Genomic DNA, 19,427 nt, shown 5'->3' on the forward strand with positions numbered 1-19,427 from the left:
ACCGCCCTGCGGCCGCCCGCAAGTACGTACACACACACGCACGGAAACACCGACAGCCGCCGCCCGCCCGACATCGGCTGCCGCCGCGCTGCGCTGCCCCGTCCGCCGGCACCTCCGCAAGGTCACGGCGCTCCCTCCGCAGCACCCCGCGTAACGCCCGCAGGTGCGCATTGCGAGGGATCGGGATTGGGGGGAACGGGTGACACCGCCGACGCCGCGGCTGCGGCAGCCCCGTGCTGCCCCGCTCCCGGGGGCGCTGCCGGCCGGGCCCGCCGCCACTCCGCCGCCACCGCGGATCGCGGGTTATAAGGGACCGCTCTCTCCGCCCCCAGCGGAGTCTCCCTCCGCCCCTGCCAGCGCTCTCCACCCCTTCCTCCGGCCGCGGAGAAGGGCATGGAGTTGGCGGGAGCCTATAAAAACCCCTGAGAGCCCGCCGGGGCCACGGCGCTGCGGCAGACTCCGCGGGTGCAGTCGTTCCGCGAACCATGTCCCACCACTGGGGGTACGGCAGCCACGATGGTGAGTGCCCGGGGTGCGCGGCTCCGGCCGGCACGGTGCGGGACACGACATGATACCTGGCAGCAGGTCGCCGGGAGCAGCGGGCGGGACGCGCCCGCCGCGCCGAGCCTTCGCCCTGAGTGGGACCGGGCTCCGTGGCGCTTCTCTCTTTTAACCTTGAGATGGCACCTGCGGCGGGCCCGGCGCTCCGCACCGCTTCTCTGGACCATCTTCTGGTTTCCTCCTGTCACTCCTTTACTTCTGTAACGGCGCAAGGAGGAGGGGAGCACGGGGCGCTGCTCGAGGAGGACGGGGTGGCCTCTCGGAGGGCACCCTGGTAAAATCCCATCCTCAGCCTCCAAAGGGTGAGGGACTGCTGGGTCTCCGCCGTGGTCCCCAGGTGGGATTTCCCGTCGTCGGTGTTGCCACTACCGGCAGCCCTCGCAAATGGTGCATTATTATTTCGGAACAAGACTGATGCCAGTGTTAGAACGTCCCGCTTTCTAGAGTGAGGGTTCTCCTTTGCATGCCTCTAACAACGTGTCTTTTCCCACTCTGTCTTGCAGGACCCGCTCACTGGCACAAGCACTTCCCCATCGCCAACGGAGAGCGCCAGTCCCCTATTGATATCTGCACCAAGGCTACCAAGTACGACGCTGGTCTGAAGCCTCTCAGCTTCAGCTACGATGCCAGCACGGCTAAAGCCATTGTCAACAACGGGCACTCCTTCAATGTGGAGTTTGATGATTCTTCTGACAAGTCAGGTGAGACCTCACCTTTGTGTGCAGTGGTGGAAATGGGAGAGATTGCTACTAACACTGCTACTAAAATGTTTGCTGAGGCCATAGGTGGTTTTTTGTTTTTTTTTTTTGTTTTTTTTTTTTAAGTCAAAAATACACCAAGCTGTTTTGGCTTCAGTAAGGTCAGGATTCAGCATATTACATGGCTCCTTTAGGCTAAAAGCAAGTTGAGGTCCCATTAGAAGATAACAAAGCCTGTCTGGGCAGTTGGGCAGCTTGGAGTTGCCCTACTCTAAACTTCAGAAAAGTGAATTGCTTTATTTTTGCTTAAATCAGTAGGGTTTGGATAAGGGTTCAGCTGTGGAGAGAAAAAAAAAAAAAGCCAAACAAACCAAACCTCATGGTTATTTGACAAGAACAATTTTAGGCATAGCTCATCATAAGCTACTGACTAAATGGTTAAAAGAGGAGGCAAAATGCATCCTAGGAATAAATTTGCTGTAGAATAATAAAGGATTACACTTAACAACTTGAAGTAGAAATAGTTTGGGAATAGTTTCTTTGGTTATCAAAATATTATTTCATATTTCTGAAGCCAGTATGCTCCCAGGTTAGTACAGAAACAGAGAAATGGTTGGAAAATACTTCTTTGTTCTTTTGCAGTTTAGACAAGTATTATGCCTGACATTTCTTGATGCTGGGCTTTCTAGATAAAGATAATGTATCTGACACATTCCTACAAAGTTTCCTAGCCCACAGTCATTCCACGGGGTCTTACTGTTTGTTGTATTGTATGGTGAAATTAAGCACTGAATCCTGCAACCCTTTTAGTAATCCTTACTGAAAGGAATGGCCACATTGATGCACAAATAGAGTCTAAGCCCTAGTTGTAACAAGGGTTTTGTAGGTTATCTTTAAATGTAGTTTTTCAGCTGGCTGAATTTACAGAGATCATCACCCTGCTACAGTGAATATATCTCTAGTTTTAATATAAACAGCAAAAGCAATCTCATAGAGAGGTCACTGCCTTCTCTAGATAACTGTCTGATTTAACTTGCTGGAGTAAGTGCCCTGTTTTTCCTAAGTGTTTTGCTGGCAATATCATTTAGGGAATGGTGCTAAGAACAAATGATCCATACCTACGAAAAATGTGAGGTTTTTGCAGGTAATGTGATGCAGTATAATAGGCATTCAGCATTGCACTAAGAATTTAACTTTGTATTTTGATTACAATCTTTGTACTGAAAAACATTAAGTGGACAGCTGTAAGTGTTCACAGTTGTATAAATACAGATAGATCTATGTATAACTTACACAGAGCATCTACATTAATATTTGTATGCTTTTTTTTAAAAAAAAAGGTATTCTGATTTCTTAGTCTTTATTTTTCTTAAGCACTGAGGAGGTAAAGTTGCTGAATGCATGTACATTTTAACAGTGTCATGGGGAAGAAAAGGAGTAGAAAAAAAAGGGATTCTGTTTTCCCTGGATACACGTGAGTCTACTTGCTGTCATCCTGCTCTCGCTGAGCCCAAAGGAAACAGGTTCAGGTCTTCACAGTGTAACAAAGCTACTACATGTTCACTTTGTGTGCACAATAGTTTGGAAAGACTGAAAATTAGGTTGTATTTGGGAACTTGGAAGATAAAAAATGGCAGAAACTTATGATAACCTAAAGAAATGTCTGTAGGAAGAATGCTTTTTTATGAGAAAGTGCAGAACCAGAACATCTGTGACAGGAATCCTCTGATAGATATGTAGTGACACAGCTTTCAGAGTGGGAGGGTAGGAGATGCAAGTAGAAATATTCTCAGTAGCTCTATTAGTGAATCAGAAACTGATTATTCTTTAGAAAAAACCCACATTAAACAGATCTCTCTGAGGCCAGGTGAGGGTGGATCCTTCGGTATCACACTTTCTATTGAAAATTACAGTGCATAGAACCTACCTGGCAGCACGCTTAATGACTTCATTTGTATTCAGTTAACTAGGTAACCTACTTTCCTTACACAAAATAGAGCTGTCTTTGACTTGACTGTGCTTGATTTACTCCCATTTCTGAATTTATGTGTGTACCAAATTCTTGGTTAGGCATCCTGCAACAGTCACAAGGAGAAACTGTGTGAAATTCTGCGATGTGCTGGTATGTTTTACCAAAGACAATTAAATAAAATCCTGCAAATACTTCCCACAGGCTGTATTGCTTGCTCCTATGAGCTTTCCTATATGCAGTAATGAATTATCTGTGGTAGTAGGTGCAAAATGAAGTAATAAGATCATTGTTTGTGAATAATCTTCCAAGGCATGAGTAATTGCACAGGAAAGAGTAGATCCATTCATTAAGAATCTTCAGGCTCGTAACTAATGACATTGAAGTAAATTGGACAGCAGTGCTGGGTATTAAAATCTGTTAGACTCCTGCTCTTTAGAGTATGCAAAATGAGTTACTGCAATTAAAAATTACAGGTAGTAAGAGCATAATGAAAATAGGTAACAAAGCTAAAATGCATGTTTGGCTGCAACTCTTTAAGAATAGTTGTTTTAATATCTTTGATTCAGAAATATGTAATCTGAATACTGTTGATCCCATAATAAAATGCTCTCCCCCCAAAATGTATATTTGTTGTGTTACATTTGTGCATAGAAGAATGTTTTATAAAGCTTCTGCTCATCTCTGTGGAAAAAAAAAAACGGGAAAGAAATTTAGGATTTCTTAAAATGATATTCCATCTACATTCTTTAGCATAGTAAGGATGTAAAATAAAATAACTTTTAAAGAAAAATGATCTATATGCAATTTATGTGACTAATGGATCTTCACAGAAGAAAATGTTTTTTTCCCTGCTTGTAGATCTCTTTACTAATACTTGGAGCTTTATAGATGTAACTTTTGATCCTGGTTGTAATTATGCCTATGACCTATATGATTTCCTCTTACAATGATGTTTTAGCAAAGAAATGATGTTAAAATCTTTATGACAGCTTTAGAACCTGACTTTGGTTTACTTTATTGTTAATTTTCTTAGATATACTTAGATGTCGCGATGCGTAGAAAAAACCTTTTCCTAAGCAATGACTCCCAAATCTTCAATTTCAATTCTTGTAGTACAGGCTTCAAATTTCTTGGCTTGTGTGACAGCTGTTATATTCCAGAATACACTTGTAAAGGCTCAGCCAGTTCCCAAAGTGAATCCCTTCATATTTCACAGTTGCTAGTTGGTAGAAATGGTGTATGGAAAGGAAATTCACAAGCCAGCATTGCCGTGTTTATGAACATTTCTTTTGCGCGCTAAGATTCCATTATTTTCTCTTACATAAAAGGATATCTTCTCTCTTGTTTCCTTGCAGTCTTTTGGAATGTTTTCTTGGACTTGTATGTAGAAAGTAAACAGTGAACTTCCTCTTCCAGTTGTTATTAAGCCTCTCTTCTTCAGTTCTTGCAGTTGCTTTCTTAGTTCTCCTGTCTACTGTCTTCTAATAACAGTGAAAGTTTCAAGTGGTTTTAGGCGTTCACATTTAAAATTCCTGTAACTTTAAATAAAAGCAGAAACTCATAATGATAAAAGTGTAGTGACATGAGGAATAAAACCTCATTCAGGTTCGTCCATGCTTGTATCCTGGGACCTGACCTTCCACATGAGTGAAGCAAGTGGTGCCAATAACTGTTAAATTACAATAATCCACCTTATTTTAGGTACTTTATAGCAAAGGAATGTCTCACTAAGGGCACTTTGTAATATTAAACACTTCATATTATAGTCTGCTGTAAGGACATTTGTGTTGTTTCACCCCTTTAAAATAGACAGAAGTAAACAACGACTTCTCAGAGCTGTAAAACCACAGGAAGTGACTTTGCTCAAGAAAGCCTCAAGAGCCCAAAAGAAGATTCTGTAACATACTTTGAATGTATTCTCAATGTAAGTTTCCCAGAGAACTTTTAAGAATTCGTGAAAACCTGAAATTCAAATGGGAAAAGTTCATAGCGGTAGGCAGTGTATTCTGTATTTTCTGATCATCTGCGTAATGAGCTTATAAAGGGAAGAAGTCCATCAGCAATTAATTTATCCCATAACAAGAATGTTAAAATACCATATTTTAGCTGTATAAAAGTGTACATTGTTAAAGAAGTGAATTGCAACTATGGCGTAAGGCTCTAGAGACATTACTAAATGTACTGGTAATTTCTGCTTGTGGATGAGTGTCTTAATTGTTTCCTTTTTCTTTCCTTGCCACTGAGCTAGCAATAATCTTGAAACACAAAACGGAGTCCCAAGTAAATCTGACTTTTTTTCAAATATTGAATCACAGTAGAACTTTAAAATTATGAGGAGAGCTGGGGAAATTAAAATACTGTATTAACTTTGATACTAGCCCCCCTTTGGGAGACTTTCTGTAGTTGTAATCAAATATATTACCCAATTCTTCCTATAATTGTAAATATTAATGAGGATGCTCCAGCTGTCTTGAATTATGACTCGCTGTAAACAAACCAATCTGTTTTGTTACATTGGTTATTCAATTGTCAGTGCATTAATACTTCTTGGTTGGCAGTGAGTTACTCTGAAAGTTGTGCTAATATTGCTCTTCCTACACTTCCACCTCAGCTGGTAAATGGAGGAAGAAACAGGCAGGAGTGCTGCCTTCAAGGCACAGCTCTTAATCAAAGTCACTGCCACTGGTTTATTTTTAGGCTTCCCAGCTCCAAAGATGTAATATTATCTATCCCAGAATAATATTGTATGTTTTAAGTAGATGGTCATAGGCTGAAGGTCCAAAATGCAGTTTAGCATTGTTGACCCTTCAGAATCATAAATTGGAGAACTGATTGCTTATAGCTTCAAGGGACTGTATTCAGACGTCTGTTTATGTGTCACAAGTACTTTTTGCACTGCTTGACTAGAAAGTCAGAGGTCCCTGAGAGTGTGTGATCATTAAGTCATTTTTCCTGTGAACCGAAATCACCAGAAGCTGCAAAGCCTATGTAAGCAACCTGAGAATAGCTCTTGTGTTTCCAGGAACTGGAAGGGAAGGTAAGAGGGCTTAAGATCAGTCCTGCATGTTTCAAGCCTTCCTTTCTTTACAGAACCTTAAAGTGCCCTTCTTCTGTTATAGCAGCATTTATTTATTTGTTTGTTTAGTATGCACCTTCTGAGCAGGAATTTGACATGAATTGTGCATTTAGTATGGCAACTTCCCTCCCTTCTTCCAAATTCCTCCTCCTTAGGAGCTTTTACTGCAAACCCAGGAGAAGCTAGTCAGCTGTTATCAGCTAAGGCCACTTGGAAAAGTTTATTTTTAAGATGTAATGCAGCTGTGTGCCAGATGTCACCATGGCTGCTCTTGCCAGCTGATATATTTGTTGATATCACTTGTAAGCTCGAAGGACTGTTGTGTGCTTAGAGGCAATACTCATACCTTAAGTTTGTTCATCCCTTAATAGATCTCAATGTAGTACAAGCACCATGTCTAATACAGTTTTCAGTACTGTAAGCAGTCACTGAGATTGCTATTAAAGCTGTTGCCATCAGAAATTAAACCAATTCTTTTAAGAGAATTTTAATGCTTCCAACTCAGTTCTTAGAAAGTCATTGTCAGCTCATACAGTGTGAAAACATGAAGACTGAAGGCTGACTGGGGAATCAGGGCAGCACTTTGTGACTCTTAGAAAATCTCCATTAAAGAGACATGAGAAATAAACTCTGCTGCTCCCAGGAGTGGGAGGAAACTTAAGAACCTAAATGACTTTGTATCCTTAAGCAGGTCAGAGTGCCTGGCTGCTACCCAGTCTGGATGAAATAGTTCAGCTGAGGTGAATCAGAACCACTGATCTGCTATAGATACGCATGACTGCAGACCTGCTGCATTTTGGCAGGTGTTTCATTCTGGTCTATCTTTCTGGAACATCCTTGTTGCCTTGTCAGGCTAACCCTCTAGCAAGGCCAGAGTAGGGTTTTTTCCTTATGAGATACCAGTTATGTAGGGTTTTTTTCTTGATGAAACCCATTACAGATGTTTTCTGCAAGTATGATCCCTACAGCAATATGCTTACGTGCTGTCTTGCTCTCTTGCTTGTCATGATACAGCGTCCTAGGAGGAATGTCTGAAAGAGATAACATAAGGAAGGAAACATTTCACAAAGTGTGACACTCTGTACTCCACGTTTCACAGAAGTGGCAGCTTACCCTAACTGAACTCTTCAGTCTGTCAGATGGAGAAGCCCATCCTTGCATAAGAACACAGGGCTAATCCCAGAGCATCCTCCTAAGAGCCTTTTTTGTGCCATTAATAGCGCATAGTGCTCCAGATTTATGTTTTTTTCAAGTAATGTTTTGTCTACTTTGTCTCCTCAAGGCCTTTTATATATCATACAGATGTCTGTATGAAACATTGACAGTAAGGTATATACTATGTGTATATTTCACACATACCTACAAGGTCATATACATTTGCACATCTGTGGTAGGCTGATGCAAAAGCGTGGCTTTCTAAAAACTGGAAATGTCAAAGTAATGTGTGTGCAAGAGGGCTGTCTTCAGAGGTCTGTGCTTGAAATGTCCTGTTGCTAGTATTTTGCTGGATAGACTCACAGAACTAGCTTTTCTGACAAGTTCGGAGTGCTGGGCATCCTTTTGGACCCATTATTTCAGCTACTTAGAAGGAGCTTTCCTGTCAGTGATTTTCATATGAAGAACACTTTCTCATTCTGCATTTTCTCAGAGTAACTTTAGAGTAGTATTTTTCTTAGCACATTAATTTGTATGACTGGAAAGAATTCACTCTAACTCATGAAGCAATCTTGTAGTTCAACCATTTTGATTATTTCTTTAGTGAGTTTATTGCTTTGATGAGAATTATTAGTTTCCTGCTTTGTGTAGAGAAAACATCCCTTAGGAGGTGGCTAAATAACAGTAATACCACAGTATTCCTGCAAAAATTCACAGATGTGGTGCTGCCATTTCCTGAAAAAAGATACAAAGTGATCCAACAGTATTTTTTACAAAGCTATTCTGTTTTACATGGGAAAGGTAACTACCCAGTGACTTGCCTTTGATTAGAATAGTGAAGTTGTGTGGCCTCAGCAAGCGGCTGTCCCAGATGCAGCAAAATCCCCTTTGATTCCTGTGTGTTTCCAAATATCCTAAGAAAGTGTAATGGAGACAAATTAAGTTCACCTTCTGTATCCAAGAAATCCCACAGACATAAATGGGACAGTTTGTGTGGTTATTTGACTTTCCAACTTAGTTCTGTTAATACTTATGTTCACCTAATTTAGAAAATGTTCCGAAATCATTTAATAGCAGTGCAATATAATTACAGGGTGTTACTACTATTAACTTCTCCAGTAAAAGGTAGAAGGTTGAAAACAGCTACCTTTTCTTAACCTAAATTTGTGGCTCCAAATTTGTCTCACTGTAACATTTCAAATAACTGTTGCATAGAAAAAAGCACTGCATTTTCAAGCTGTCACCTCTTAGGCTGTTGCACGTCTGTGGGGACCAGGTTATGATGTGGGTTGAATCTGTAAGAAAATAATGTGTTTTCCAGGTTGGCTTGTATTGTCTTCATCCTTCATCTGAAGCTGTGCTATGTAACAAAAGGGAGCACAGCTACATGTGTATTTCCAGGATGGTTTCCACTAATACCAATTTCAAAAGGAAAGGAGCTTATGATGAAATAAATGCTGAAATATGAATCAGAATTTCCCCATCCCTCAAAAAAAGGGGATAGAATGGTTGGACTTCTATCATCAATGTTGCCTGAATTGATGTTCACATCAGATGGGGCAAGGACAGGGAAGTTCCCAGTGTGAATGTTGCTCCAATTCTCAATGAACTTATACGTAGCAAAAGCTGGTAGTATTTGTTCATGGTTTAAAAGCTTGAGCTGGGGAAACAAAAAAAAAAAAAAAAAGAAGCTCTAGCATTTCTACTTTGCCATTTATGTTTAATGTTAAATTTTATTTCTTTTGAAGGGTTGAGAAGTATTAAAAAAAAATACCTGCTTAATGTAGGCTAACACAAGAGGGGCTGTTCTGTAATTAAGCCTGCTGGATTTGTATTCATTCACACTAATCTAATTATTACTTTCTTTGAATGCTCTGCTGTGAGTCAAAATAAGCTAGTGCTGGATCTGAGAACCACAGAATGAGAAAAGTAAGCAAAACCTGCAGAGATTTTTGTGCATCTTTTGAGTTTTATGAGACTATAGCAAACTTTGTGTAAAGAAATAACACTGCAAATGGATTTAAGAAGATTGCATGGTTCTGCTTTTCAGCATGCTTTCCATTGATTAATAATTGCAGATTAACCTGTGCTGCGCTAGCGCTGTCCAAGGTTGAGAAATGGTGGAGCCTCAGTCCATTTGTACCTGCAACAAGCAGCACATCCATTAGCCAAAGGAACTAAAACTGAAACATTGCAACTCCATGGCATAATTTTCAAATGAAACATAATATTGTGTGGATTAAATTATTTTACATCTGTAAAGACGTAACAACCACTTACTTCATTTTCAAAAGGAACTAATGCACATTCACAGTTGCCATTCTGAAAGAAAGTATTCTGATTTGTAGTCCTGTGCTTGACAGTTATGCGTCTTGGCAGCTGGCACATGCAGAAACATCAAAGTAGAATAAGATATGTTCCTATTTAATTACTTTAAGTAGCCATTGTTCTTTGTATTACATAGCTTGGCAATAGGTAGGGCAAGTCTTGGTCTGTTGGCTGTTCAGTTTTGGAAATTGTATTGTTCGGTATAATACTGTTCGGTATTGGAAATTGCAAAGATGGCGGTGGAGCATATATTAACATTTTTCAAATAGAAATACATGTTGGGAGACTTCTAAATATATTCACCAAAGGAGCCCCAGGCAAACGCTAAATTTCTCCACTGAACTCAAATTTTGCATGTGTAAGGCACACCAGTGGAAACTAACGTGTTTTATATATATATATATATATCGTATTTTCATATATTCTGATTTTTTAGTCAAATCCTTCTCACCTCATTGCCAAGTATCCACAATTGTTGTTGTCCATGCTTGCATATAATCAGAATCATTCAAACCTGAACAGACAGTGACCTTTTCCTCTCTGCATTTGATGTATATTTTCACACTTGCACGTATTGTGTTAATGTCTAGACTCATTGCAGACTGAGAGGAAAGCATCTTTACTCCACAGAACCATTTTGTTTGTGGCACATACACAAAGCACACTTAACGTAATATCTGATGTCAACACTCTTCTGTCACTTTATTGTGTATATATATATTTAGGTGTATTGAGAAATTTATCTCTAAGATATGTAACACTTCAAATTACATTTTTAAATAATCTTTTTTTTAATATTAACATCTTAGAGATTTAATATGAATTTGAGATGCTTAGGAAAAAAAATAAATGGTCTGAAACCTTGCTCTAATGACTTAGATAAATAGCTCTATTTAATGGAAATATTTGTTATTGTTCTGTGCTTTATGCTGCACTGGAGGAGACATTGTCTGTGCCTTGAGCATTTTGCAGAAATCGGGCTTGATCCTGTATATAATGGTGATTTGGCACAGTTTAATTACGAGGTTAAAACTAACAGGCAGAATAAGGGAACTTGGGAAAACTCCTGTATAACTGAAAGTGTGGCTGGGCACTCCACTTAGAGCAGTCCCATAGCAGGAGTAAGGTTAGATAGTGGAGAGCATAATTAAACATCTTGTTTCTGTATTTTAAAAAATGTGTCTTGGCAGGCATTGCCATTTTCACCACCATTTTTTAAATTCATTCTCCAGGAATAAAGGTTGGGAGGGACAAGAGAGTTGAATCCACATCTCTGCAATGCCTTGCACTGTGCCTAGAACTTTACCTTGCAGCAACGCATGGCTAACAGGTGTTGAGGTTTAATTTGGAACCAAAAGCATTTTGCGCAATCCAATCTGCCACAGGATTTGCAGGATTAAGACCTAAATGGATGAAGTGTCTAAAATGAAGGGACAGAGTACATTAGTAAGTGAAAGATGATTTGGTGTACTTCCATAGAACAGCTCTATACTGGCCTCTAACAAAGGCTGTTCTTTTTCTTGGCCTTTTTTTTATTTATTTGGTGACAGAAAAGTTACATCCTTAGCTCTGCCCTTGTCACCTGTAATATTAGCATGCCTGTTAAATTGCTGATGAGATGCTTACTGTAAATTCTCTTATATATTGATACATTTATTACTGATTTTGGTGTACTGCAGCAGTGTACCATTGAAGACAATCTGGAACAGCATGACAGCATGCAGAGGAATGAACTGTATTTCACATGGAAGATTTGAGTGGACATTCCGGTTTGAAGTGTGACTCGATAACAAAAGTTATGTGAGATTCTAATAAAGGCTCTTTGCTTTACAGTCCTGCAAGGGGGAGCACTGGATACAGCCTACAGGCTGGTACAATTTCACATTCACTGGGGATCCTGTGAAGGCCAAGGGTCCGAGCACACTGTGGATGGTGTGAAGTATGATGCAGAGGTAGGACGTGCTTTACCTTCTCCAGTCTTTTGTGTATAGTAAATATTTTGTTAATATTCCACCACAGTAGCAACTTCTCTACAGACCTTCACAGGGCAAGAGACTGCGCAGGTTACCATAGAAGATTTTCGTACAATGCCACCCAAGACCTGCTCCTTGCAAGAGCAGAGATTAGAATCAAATTAGAATTTACTTAGCTACTTCTTGTCAAAGACTGTAGAAGCAGAAAAGCCCACATTAATTATCCCTGGTTTTCCCCTGCTTTCTCAGTGGCTCTTGAAAATCACGAAGAAATAGAATTTCAGCACCTCTGTGTACACACATCCTCTTTTTCTGGCTACAGTTTTTAACTTCAGAGACATTTATATCAGCAACAGAATAATTTGGGGAAGACCATTTCGTCTTTTGGTAGCAAAGAAGCAAAGGGGAGCTGTGAAGAGGGCAGGTACCAAAGAAGTGAGACCTTGCAGGCGCTCGTAGTATCTCCAGATACTCCGGATGTCCCTTGAACTGTTTAAGGCTCTCTATTACAGCTGCACTACAGACAAGGAGTGACTTTAGTGCCTTGCATCCCACTTTTTCTTGTCCCCTGCTTAGAAATCTACCTCTGGATGCTGTGACAGACTTTAACCCTTTCATAAATCTGCATCAACTGAACATACCTGTGATTTGCACTGAAAGACAAAAGAAATGGTGCCACAAATTCGTTGTCTCTGATGCTTTTCATTAAATAGAAGTAGCTTTTGTCTTACCTGAGAAACTTGCCACTGCCTGTGTTCACAGTACCATAATTACTCACTCAACTTAACTTGCAGATGTGGGGAAACAGCCAGATGATCTTAAATTAGAAATAACTTGGGAATGAAAAAGAAAGCAACATCCTGGCTAGTGTGACCTGGAGCTTCATTTCATATTCTTTTCAAAGGTTTTCCAGAAAAGGACAAGACTGTTTTTAAACTCTCTAATTGCAGGTCAGATCTGTAGTTAACGTGTTTTCTGTGGTTCTTTGACACTGACAATCATGCATTTCAGTGACGGTTAGAACTCCAGCATATATAGCATTAAAATACTACATCAAAATCCTGCAGGCTGCATGCAGGAAAAACTCATTCTGAAGATAACGGGAGTTTCACTGGACTAAAATCAGAATGATAAAACCACAGTTTGCATTTAAAACTCATGTGGGAATAAAAGAGAGAAGCAAAATAAAATGCATGACAAATCTCTTCATAAATGAAACTTGAAAGTAGATGAATGATTCAACAAATTCTTAACTGCACACAAAAGTTTTTAAATATCAGCAGTAAAACGTCATCTGTTCTTAATGTTTAATAAATTACTTCCCTGCATCCTCATCTGTAGAACATTGTGGATGGAATATTATCTTCATAGTGTTCCTCTGCTTTCTTGTTCCTAGCTCCATATTGTTCACTGGAATGTAAAATATGGTAAATTTGCTGAAGCTGTGAAGCATCCTGATGGTTTGGCTGTGGTAGGCATCTTCATAAAGGTTAGTTAACCTTTTTCTTTTGTATTAATTGGATGAGTCCAGAATGTTTATTGTGTTGCAGAGGGACCTAAGAGCCTAAAATACGAGAAAAGGCAGCATTATGCTACAGTGGCTAAATCCATAGCAAACTGCGTGGTGCTCCAAATTCTTGGCTTCCTCTACATATAAAAATTGTACACCAGCTATGGAGTATGACTGCTATTCATCACTGTGACAGCCCTATAACAGCATATTTACCTTCATCACAACAGTGACACTGCCATAACTCTTATCAGTGAAAAGTGGTACGCATAGCTGACAAAGTTATGTGTGTATGAATTTGCAGTAGGACCAGCCTAAATAACACCTATTTTCCTTTTCCTGTTGCCGTTAAATGTCCAGAGCATTTTGTAGCAGTTGAATTATCTTCACGGCTGGTTGGAGAAGATGACTGTGCCCCAATAGCGTGTATTCTATCCTGGCCTCAGGGTGTTTTATTAGGAGTGTGACTTCTATGACAAAAGAACAGCTCAAGTCCAAAAATAAATCCACACACTGTAAATGAAAATCACTTTTTCTGTCCAGTGTCCTTGGCTGACCCATTTGTGCTGACTGTCAGCTGGCATGATTTTCTAGTCACTTTTGCTGTAGTACTCCTGTTATGTAATGAGATGGTGCTGGGAAAATGTTTCCTTGGGAACTGCAACAGGAAACTAAAGGTATCTTGAGAATGCATGGTTATTTTCTTCTCATATGATTTGTGTTACAGGTAGGAAATGCCAAGCCTGAAATACAGAAAGTTGTGGATGCTCTGAACTCCATTCAAACCAAGGTAATATTTGCTGTCTGTGTTGATTGACACCGATCACAACGATGTTATGTTGCCTTCTTCAGAAAGTGGATTTTTTACTTCTTCCTAGTCTCCTGCGTGTATGGAAGTTAAACAAACCTTTCTTCCATTAGTACTTATGTTCCCGTAATCCTAAATGCAAAAGGGATTTGAATAAATTTGTGTGGTAGAGGGCAGGGAGTACTAGAAATAGTGATAATTTTGTATCTTTGGCTACATTTCTCTGTCTTTTAACTGCATTTAAACCTATGGGGTAGGATTCATCTTACTAATCTAGCCTGCTCTTGTAGATTTCCTTTCTAGACAGTGACAGATGGAAAAGGCACTTCCCCTCATCTCTGCATGTGTGGGATAAATTTCCTTCCTCTGAGAGGGCATGCTTCTCTTGGCTGTTTCAGCAGAGAGTCCACATAAGATGTTTGATCAGGATGTATGACTCTTATGAGAAAAGCTTTTTTGTATTTTAAATATTGTGTGAAGTGTGTGTGTGATCTTAATGAGCTGAGTAATGGGAAACTAAAAGTACTTACTGAGCAACTGGGTACCTTCGTAGTGAGTAAAGGTCTGTGGAAAGGAGAAACGTGGACAGGAAAGATAAAGAACAAGGTTACGGTGTCATCTTTGTTATCAGGCTTCCTTTGCGGTAAATGGATATTGCCATTTACTTCAATGGACTCTCCAAACAGTGCTCTCAGGTTATATTTCCAGTGCAATCAGTGTACATGGCATCTGAAGTCTCATTGTTGCTTCAACCAAAATCAAATCATGTCTCTAGAAGCAAGGAACATAAATTCAACATTTGACAAGAAAAACAATGTTTTGAATGTCTTATAAGAAATATATTGCTGAAAGTCTTTAAACCCAAATGTACTGTGGGATGCACTCAACACTTCATGCCAAACTCCATTTCTACCTTTCTCCAAACATGGAGCTTCCTGCAGGAGACTTCACTACTGCAAGTCCAGTATGTCTTTGTGATCTCTCCCCTGATGTTAGCCCATCTACTTTCTTTACTGTAGGGAAAGCAAGCTTCCTTCACAAACTTTGACCCCACTGGACTGCTTCCTGCATGCAGAGACTACTGGACATATCCTGGCTCACTGACCACTCCTCCACTGCTCGAGTGTGTGATATGGCATGTTCTGAAGGAGCCCATCACCGTTAGTCCTGAGCAGGTAGGTCTACAAAGGATGGTGCCAGTAGATATGTACAGGTGTCTTATTGATTGACTTAGCTCAGCCATCTGGATGATCTTTAAAGTAGCAGTTTATGTTATGGCAGAGCTATGCAGGGTATTAGCTAGCATCAGATGTCAAAAATATATATCTGAAGTAGTTGTCCCCTTCTGGCAGAACTCTGCTGCTATGTGTGGAGGTAGAGTTTGTTGTAAAATGTAAGGCTGTTCTCCATTTGGACACAGCCCAGGGAAAATTTGCAGGGGGGGAGGAGGAAGAGGGAGTGGTTAAAAACTTAATCAGGATTTCCAGATATTTTCAGATATTTAATGAGGATTTCCAGAAAATTTTCCAATTTTCCCAGATATTCACCACATGACAGGCTAGAGCTGTCATGTGGTGAAAATCTGGGAAAACTGTAGCATGCAAGGACCGTTTGCATGAGAGTTAATGCACAAGGACCCTTAATGCAGTTAGTCTAGCATATGTTAGTGAGCGTTAAGCAGGTTTGCTGTTCATGCAAACATCACCCATCTGGGTATACTTGCCCTGAAAATACCAAGCATTTATAAGTATGCATCTCACACGTTAGATCTATAGTTAGTTTGTTGATCTTCCAGCATTTCCAAGACACAGAGCTCATTTTACAAGTTCTATTCAGCACAGAACAGAGTTAGGAAATCCCACACAGAATTGTGACAATCCTAACAAAACTGCATTGTTTGGAAGAGGCAAAACTTGCAGATTCCGTAAGTCTGAAAAAATCCTGTACTTTGTTGAGCAGCTTGAGGAGGATGGAGTCTTCCTAGTAGGAAGGAACTCATGCAGATGAAATCCCTCCTGGCCCTAGTGTTTAGCACCATCCTGTGGAATGCCACACCATCCATTAGTGAAATTACGTAGAGGCATGATTCCATCCTCAGTTCATATCTGCGAGATTGGGAGATATTAGTAGAACTTATAGCCGATAAATATAAACCAGCCCTGATGAAGGGCGTTAGTTTACTCTTCAAACTCTTAAATCCCTTTTATCAGTGGCAGAAATGCTAACAATATACACATAATTCAAGGGGGTTTATTCAGCTGATGTTACAGAAGTGCAACTGAGCTGTTGTGGGACTTAAGGTAATAAAACCAGAATAAATGACAAAAACTATCAGAAATAATAATTATAGCAATAATTATGATTAATAAACTGCAAGGGAGCATTAAAGTTGACACTGTTTACTTATTCTAAACTACTGGTTTTGCTACTGATAATTCAAAGTTTGCAAATATGGTTTTATTACAGGGCAAGAGCACATTCATCAAAATAGAGTTGTTTTTCCTACTACACCTACTTTAACCACCTACAAGTGGTAAAAGATACCACTTGTTTCTCCCACGCACACCCCTTCATATTACCATCAACATTTCAAAGATGGATTTGAGATCAAAACAGTGTGTGGCAGAAGCAGCTTGCCTCTTCATTCCAAAACCGATCAAAACAAGAAACCATAAAGCAGAGTATTGACACTGGGTTTAAGTTGAATTGGTTTTTCAAAGATAGACAAAAGCTGGATATTACAGCAGGGTATAGCGAGCCCATCCATTATCATTTGCTGTAGTGACACTGCAGTTCCTGGCAGAGGTTTAGCTCCAGACTTTGCTCTGGTTGGTCCTGAAGGTAAAGTCCTTTCCTGGGCTAATCACTGCTGAGGGCCTTCTGCCTTGAATGAAGGAAAGCCTGGCCTGCAGCCTGACTTGTATACTACGTACATATTTCTGTCAGCAGTTCCAGCTGTCTGTGTGAGGTCACATTTGGGGTGGGTTGTTATTTTGTCAGTCTTTGTACTAGTTTTGGAGACACCCACTTATACATAAAGGTGCTTTTATTATATCAGTCTGTGCACACACAAGTTGTGCTTTAGGAACAAACACACTTTACAGTATGCCTCCGTTGATATGGATCGGTTTTCCCTCTCACAGTATTTGAAAATCAAGATACATTGAATGAGACTGGCTGCTTTAATTTGACCCAAGGGTAAAGTTGTGGTTTTCCCCCCGCCCCGCAACTGGATTAAAAAAATCGAATTTTCAAAAGACCCAAAACTTGTGAAGTATTCTGAAAGGATTTCAATTCAGATCTGGATAGAGGACAAGCAACAATTTGTGCACAAAGTTCAGTAAATGTGTGCCTGCATCCTTGTCTTCTGTGTGTTCTTATTTGTTCTTGCAAGGTTACTTTGTGGACAGGAGAGCCTGTGTCAGGGGCAGAAAATGGTGTGGATGAAATGTAGAGACACATGGGTGGTGATATCTTCTTTGGACCATTAGTGCTGGTGAAACTTTGAGTTAGACCTCTGGCTCAGGCCCAAGGTGTATAATTCAGAAAGTCCTGCTGAAACAAGAGCGCATTTTTGAGGATGTTTGTGCCTTTTTCCACAGATGTGTAAAATCCGTGGCCTTTGCTTCAGTGCTGAGAATGAGCCCGTGTGCCGTATGGTGGACAACTGGCGCCCATGTCAGCCTTTGAAGAGCAGGGAAGTCAGAGCTTCCTTCCAGTAACCTCAGCGCTGAGTGTGTTAGAAATGGCTGTGTTTGTGAGGAGCCCGTTTTGCTAAGCCGAAATCAAACCTTTGCCATGTGTGCTCTGGCAACATCTTGTTTCTCAGATCCATTCTTTCTTTCTCTCTGCATCTGAAATGCCAGCTAATAAAATGTGAAAGGCTCTTGGCCAAATAGGAAAGTGTTCTTAAGGTGTGGGGTTAGGAAAGCATGGCAGGGGACATGGCTGTGTGTGTTTTGGTGACTATTGCTGCAACTGACATTTTGGTGTAATAAACAGTATGTTGGCTAGTTGGGGGAGGATATGGTGGTAGTAGCAAAAGAAGCCATTTTAAGAAACCTCATCCTCTGGTGTGATAGTACACATAACTAACGATAACTTGAAGCTTTGTGAAAAGCACAGGAATGCAGAATCTAGGTATAATTTAGGGAAAAAAGTATTTTGAGAAAGTAAAACAAAATGAATATTGAGAATTAGAGTTATTAGATTTTAAGAAACTGACATGTAAATATCTTTTCAGGCCGTTTTACATTTTTACCCATGCTATCAACAGCCTTGATTATGTCTTAATGGTAGTTGGATTTTTTTAATTAAAAATGTCCTAAATTAAGTATTATCTTTAAAAGTTGTTATTACCATAGGAGTAATAAAAAATATCTTTTCATTGAAATAATATATGCTCTAATTTAAGGAGGAAAATAATATTGTATTTTAGATAACTTCTCTAATAAATCTATACTTATATTTTTGCTTCCATGTTGTTATTTTAATTTGGGAAGAGTCACTAATCTGCTTGCATCATTGCATATTAAACATAATTACTATACATATAGTATATTGGGAATGGGTTTCAATGACACTAAAGATTAATGCAAACCTATATGGATATGTTGGGAAATCTTCTCTGAGTAGCTCTCCGATAGACAGCAGAAAGTCTATCTGCTTTATAACAGTAGAAAGAGCTGTTAGCTTTGAGCAGTCACTACAGATTATCATCAAAGCTGACTGCATAGTAAAAGATCCCCTCACAAGAATTTTGAACAAAATTATACTGAAGAACGGGCTGCTTCAGCCTGATTGCTTAAACATTGTCCGTATGTAGCAGCCCAAAAGCAAGGTGCCTCATCTTTATTCATAAGTTTTTCAATCTGTTCGGTCCAACTAGACCAAATCTTTCAAGACGCTGTCCCCAGCATTTGTTCTTCAGCCTCACAGTTTCATATCGTATGAATGATTTCAACAGAAGATGTTTTCAACATAAATACTGCTCAACAGAAAATAGATTCCAATAACTTCCATTGCTGGATCCTTACTAGGTGATTTCTTGTGTTTTCATGAATACAGATGCAATAGATGCCTAAATATAAATCTGTTCTAAATAAAGAGGATCCAAACAATGCCATACGGGGCTATCCTCCTTCTCAGGCTCCTGGCTGTTTTGAGAAAAGCCATCTTGAAATCTGTCATCTCATTGGATTCTGCTCCTAGTTTTTAAGATAGTTTATTATGAGCTTCCTACACCATCAGGGTTCACTTTGTAATTTATAAGATACCAGTTGGGCTCGTTAGGTTCTGAAACTCCTGGGATCTTGAAATGGGTGAGATGGGAATGAAGCCTTCTCA

General features: G+C 39.9%; 1 protein-coding gene across 1 annotated transcript; it reads left to right on the plus strand.

Moving 5' to 3' along the window:
• The first annotated feature begins 355 nt into the window (after positions 1 to 355).
• On the plus strand, positions 356 to 18,548 carry LOC136008786 (carbonic anhydrase 2). The gene is made up of 7 exons (XM_065668527.1): positions 356 to 519; positions 1,065 to 1,262; positions 11,624 to 11,742; positions 13,160 to 13,252; positions 14,001 to 14,063; positions 15,101 to 15,256; positions 17,684 to 18,548. The coding sequence occupies exons 1-7, from the start codon at positions 486 to 488 to the stop codon at positions 17,801 to 17,803; spliced, it is 783 nt and encodes a 260-aa protein (XP_065524599.1). The 5' UTR covers positions 356 to 485; the 3' UTR covers positions 17,804 to 18,548.
• The last annotated feature ends 879 nt before the right edge of the window (positions 18,549 to 19,427 follow it).

The sequence above is a fragment of the Lathamus discolor genome, chromosome 2 (assembly GCF_037157495.1).
Source record: "Lathamus discolor isolate bLatDis1 chromosome 2, bLatDis1.hap1, whole genome shotgun sequence".
NCBI classification, from domain to species: Eukaryota; Metazoa; Chordata; class Aves; order Psittaciformes; family Psittacidae; genus Lathamus; species Lathamus discolor.

Excerpts from the sequence above, each read along its gene's own strand:
- LOC136008786 (XM_065668527.1), top strand. The coding sequence starts at position 486 with ATGTCCCACCACTGGGGGTACGGCAGCCACGATG. Across the intron at positions 520-1,064 it reads GGGGTACGGCAGCCACGATG|GACCCGCTCACTGGCACAAG; the intron begins GTGAGTGCCCGG and ends TCTGTCTTGCAG. Across the intron at positions 13,253-14,000 it reads TGGTAGGCATCTTCATAAAG|GTAGGAAATGCCAAGCCTGA; the intron begins GTTAGTTAACCT and ends TTTGTGTTACAG.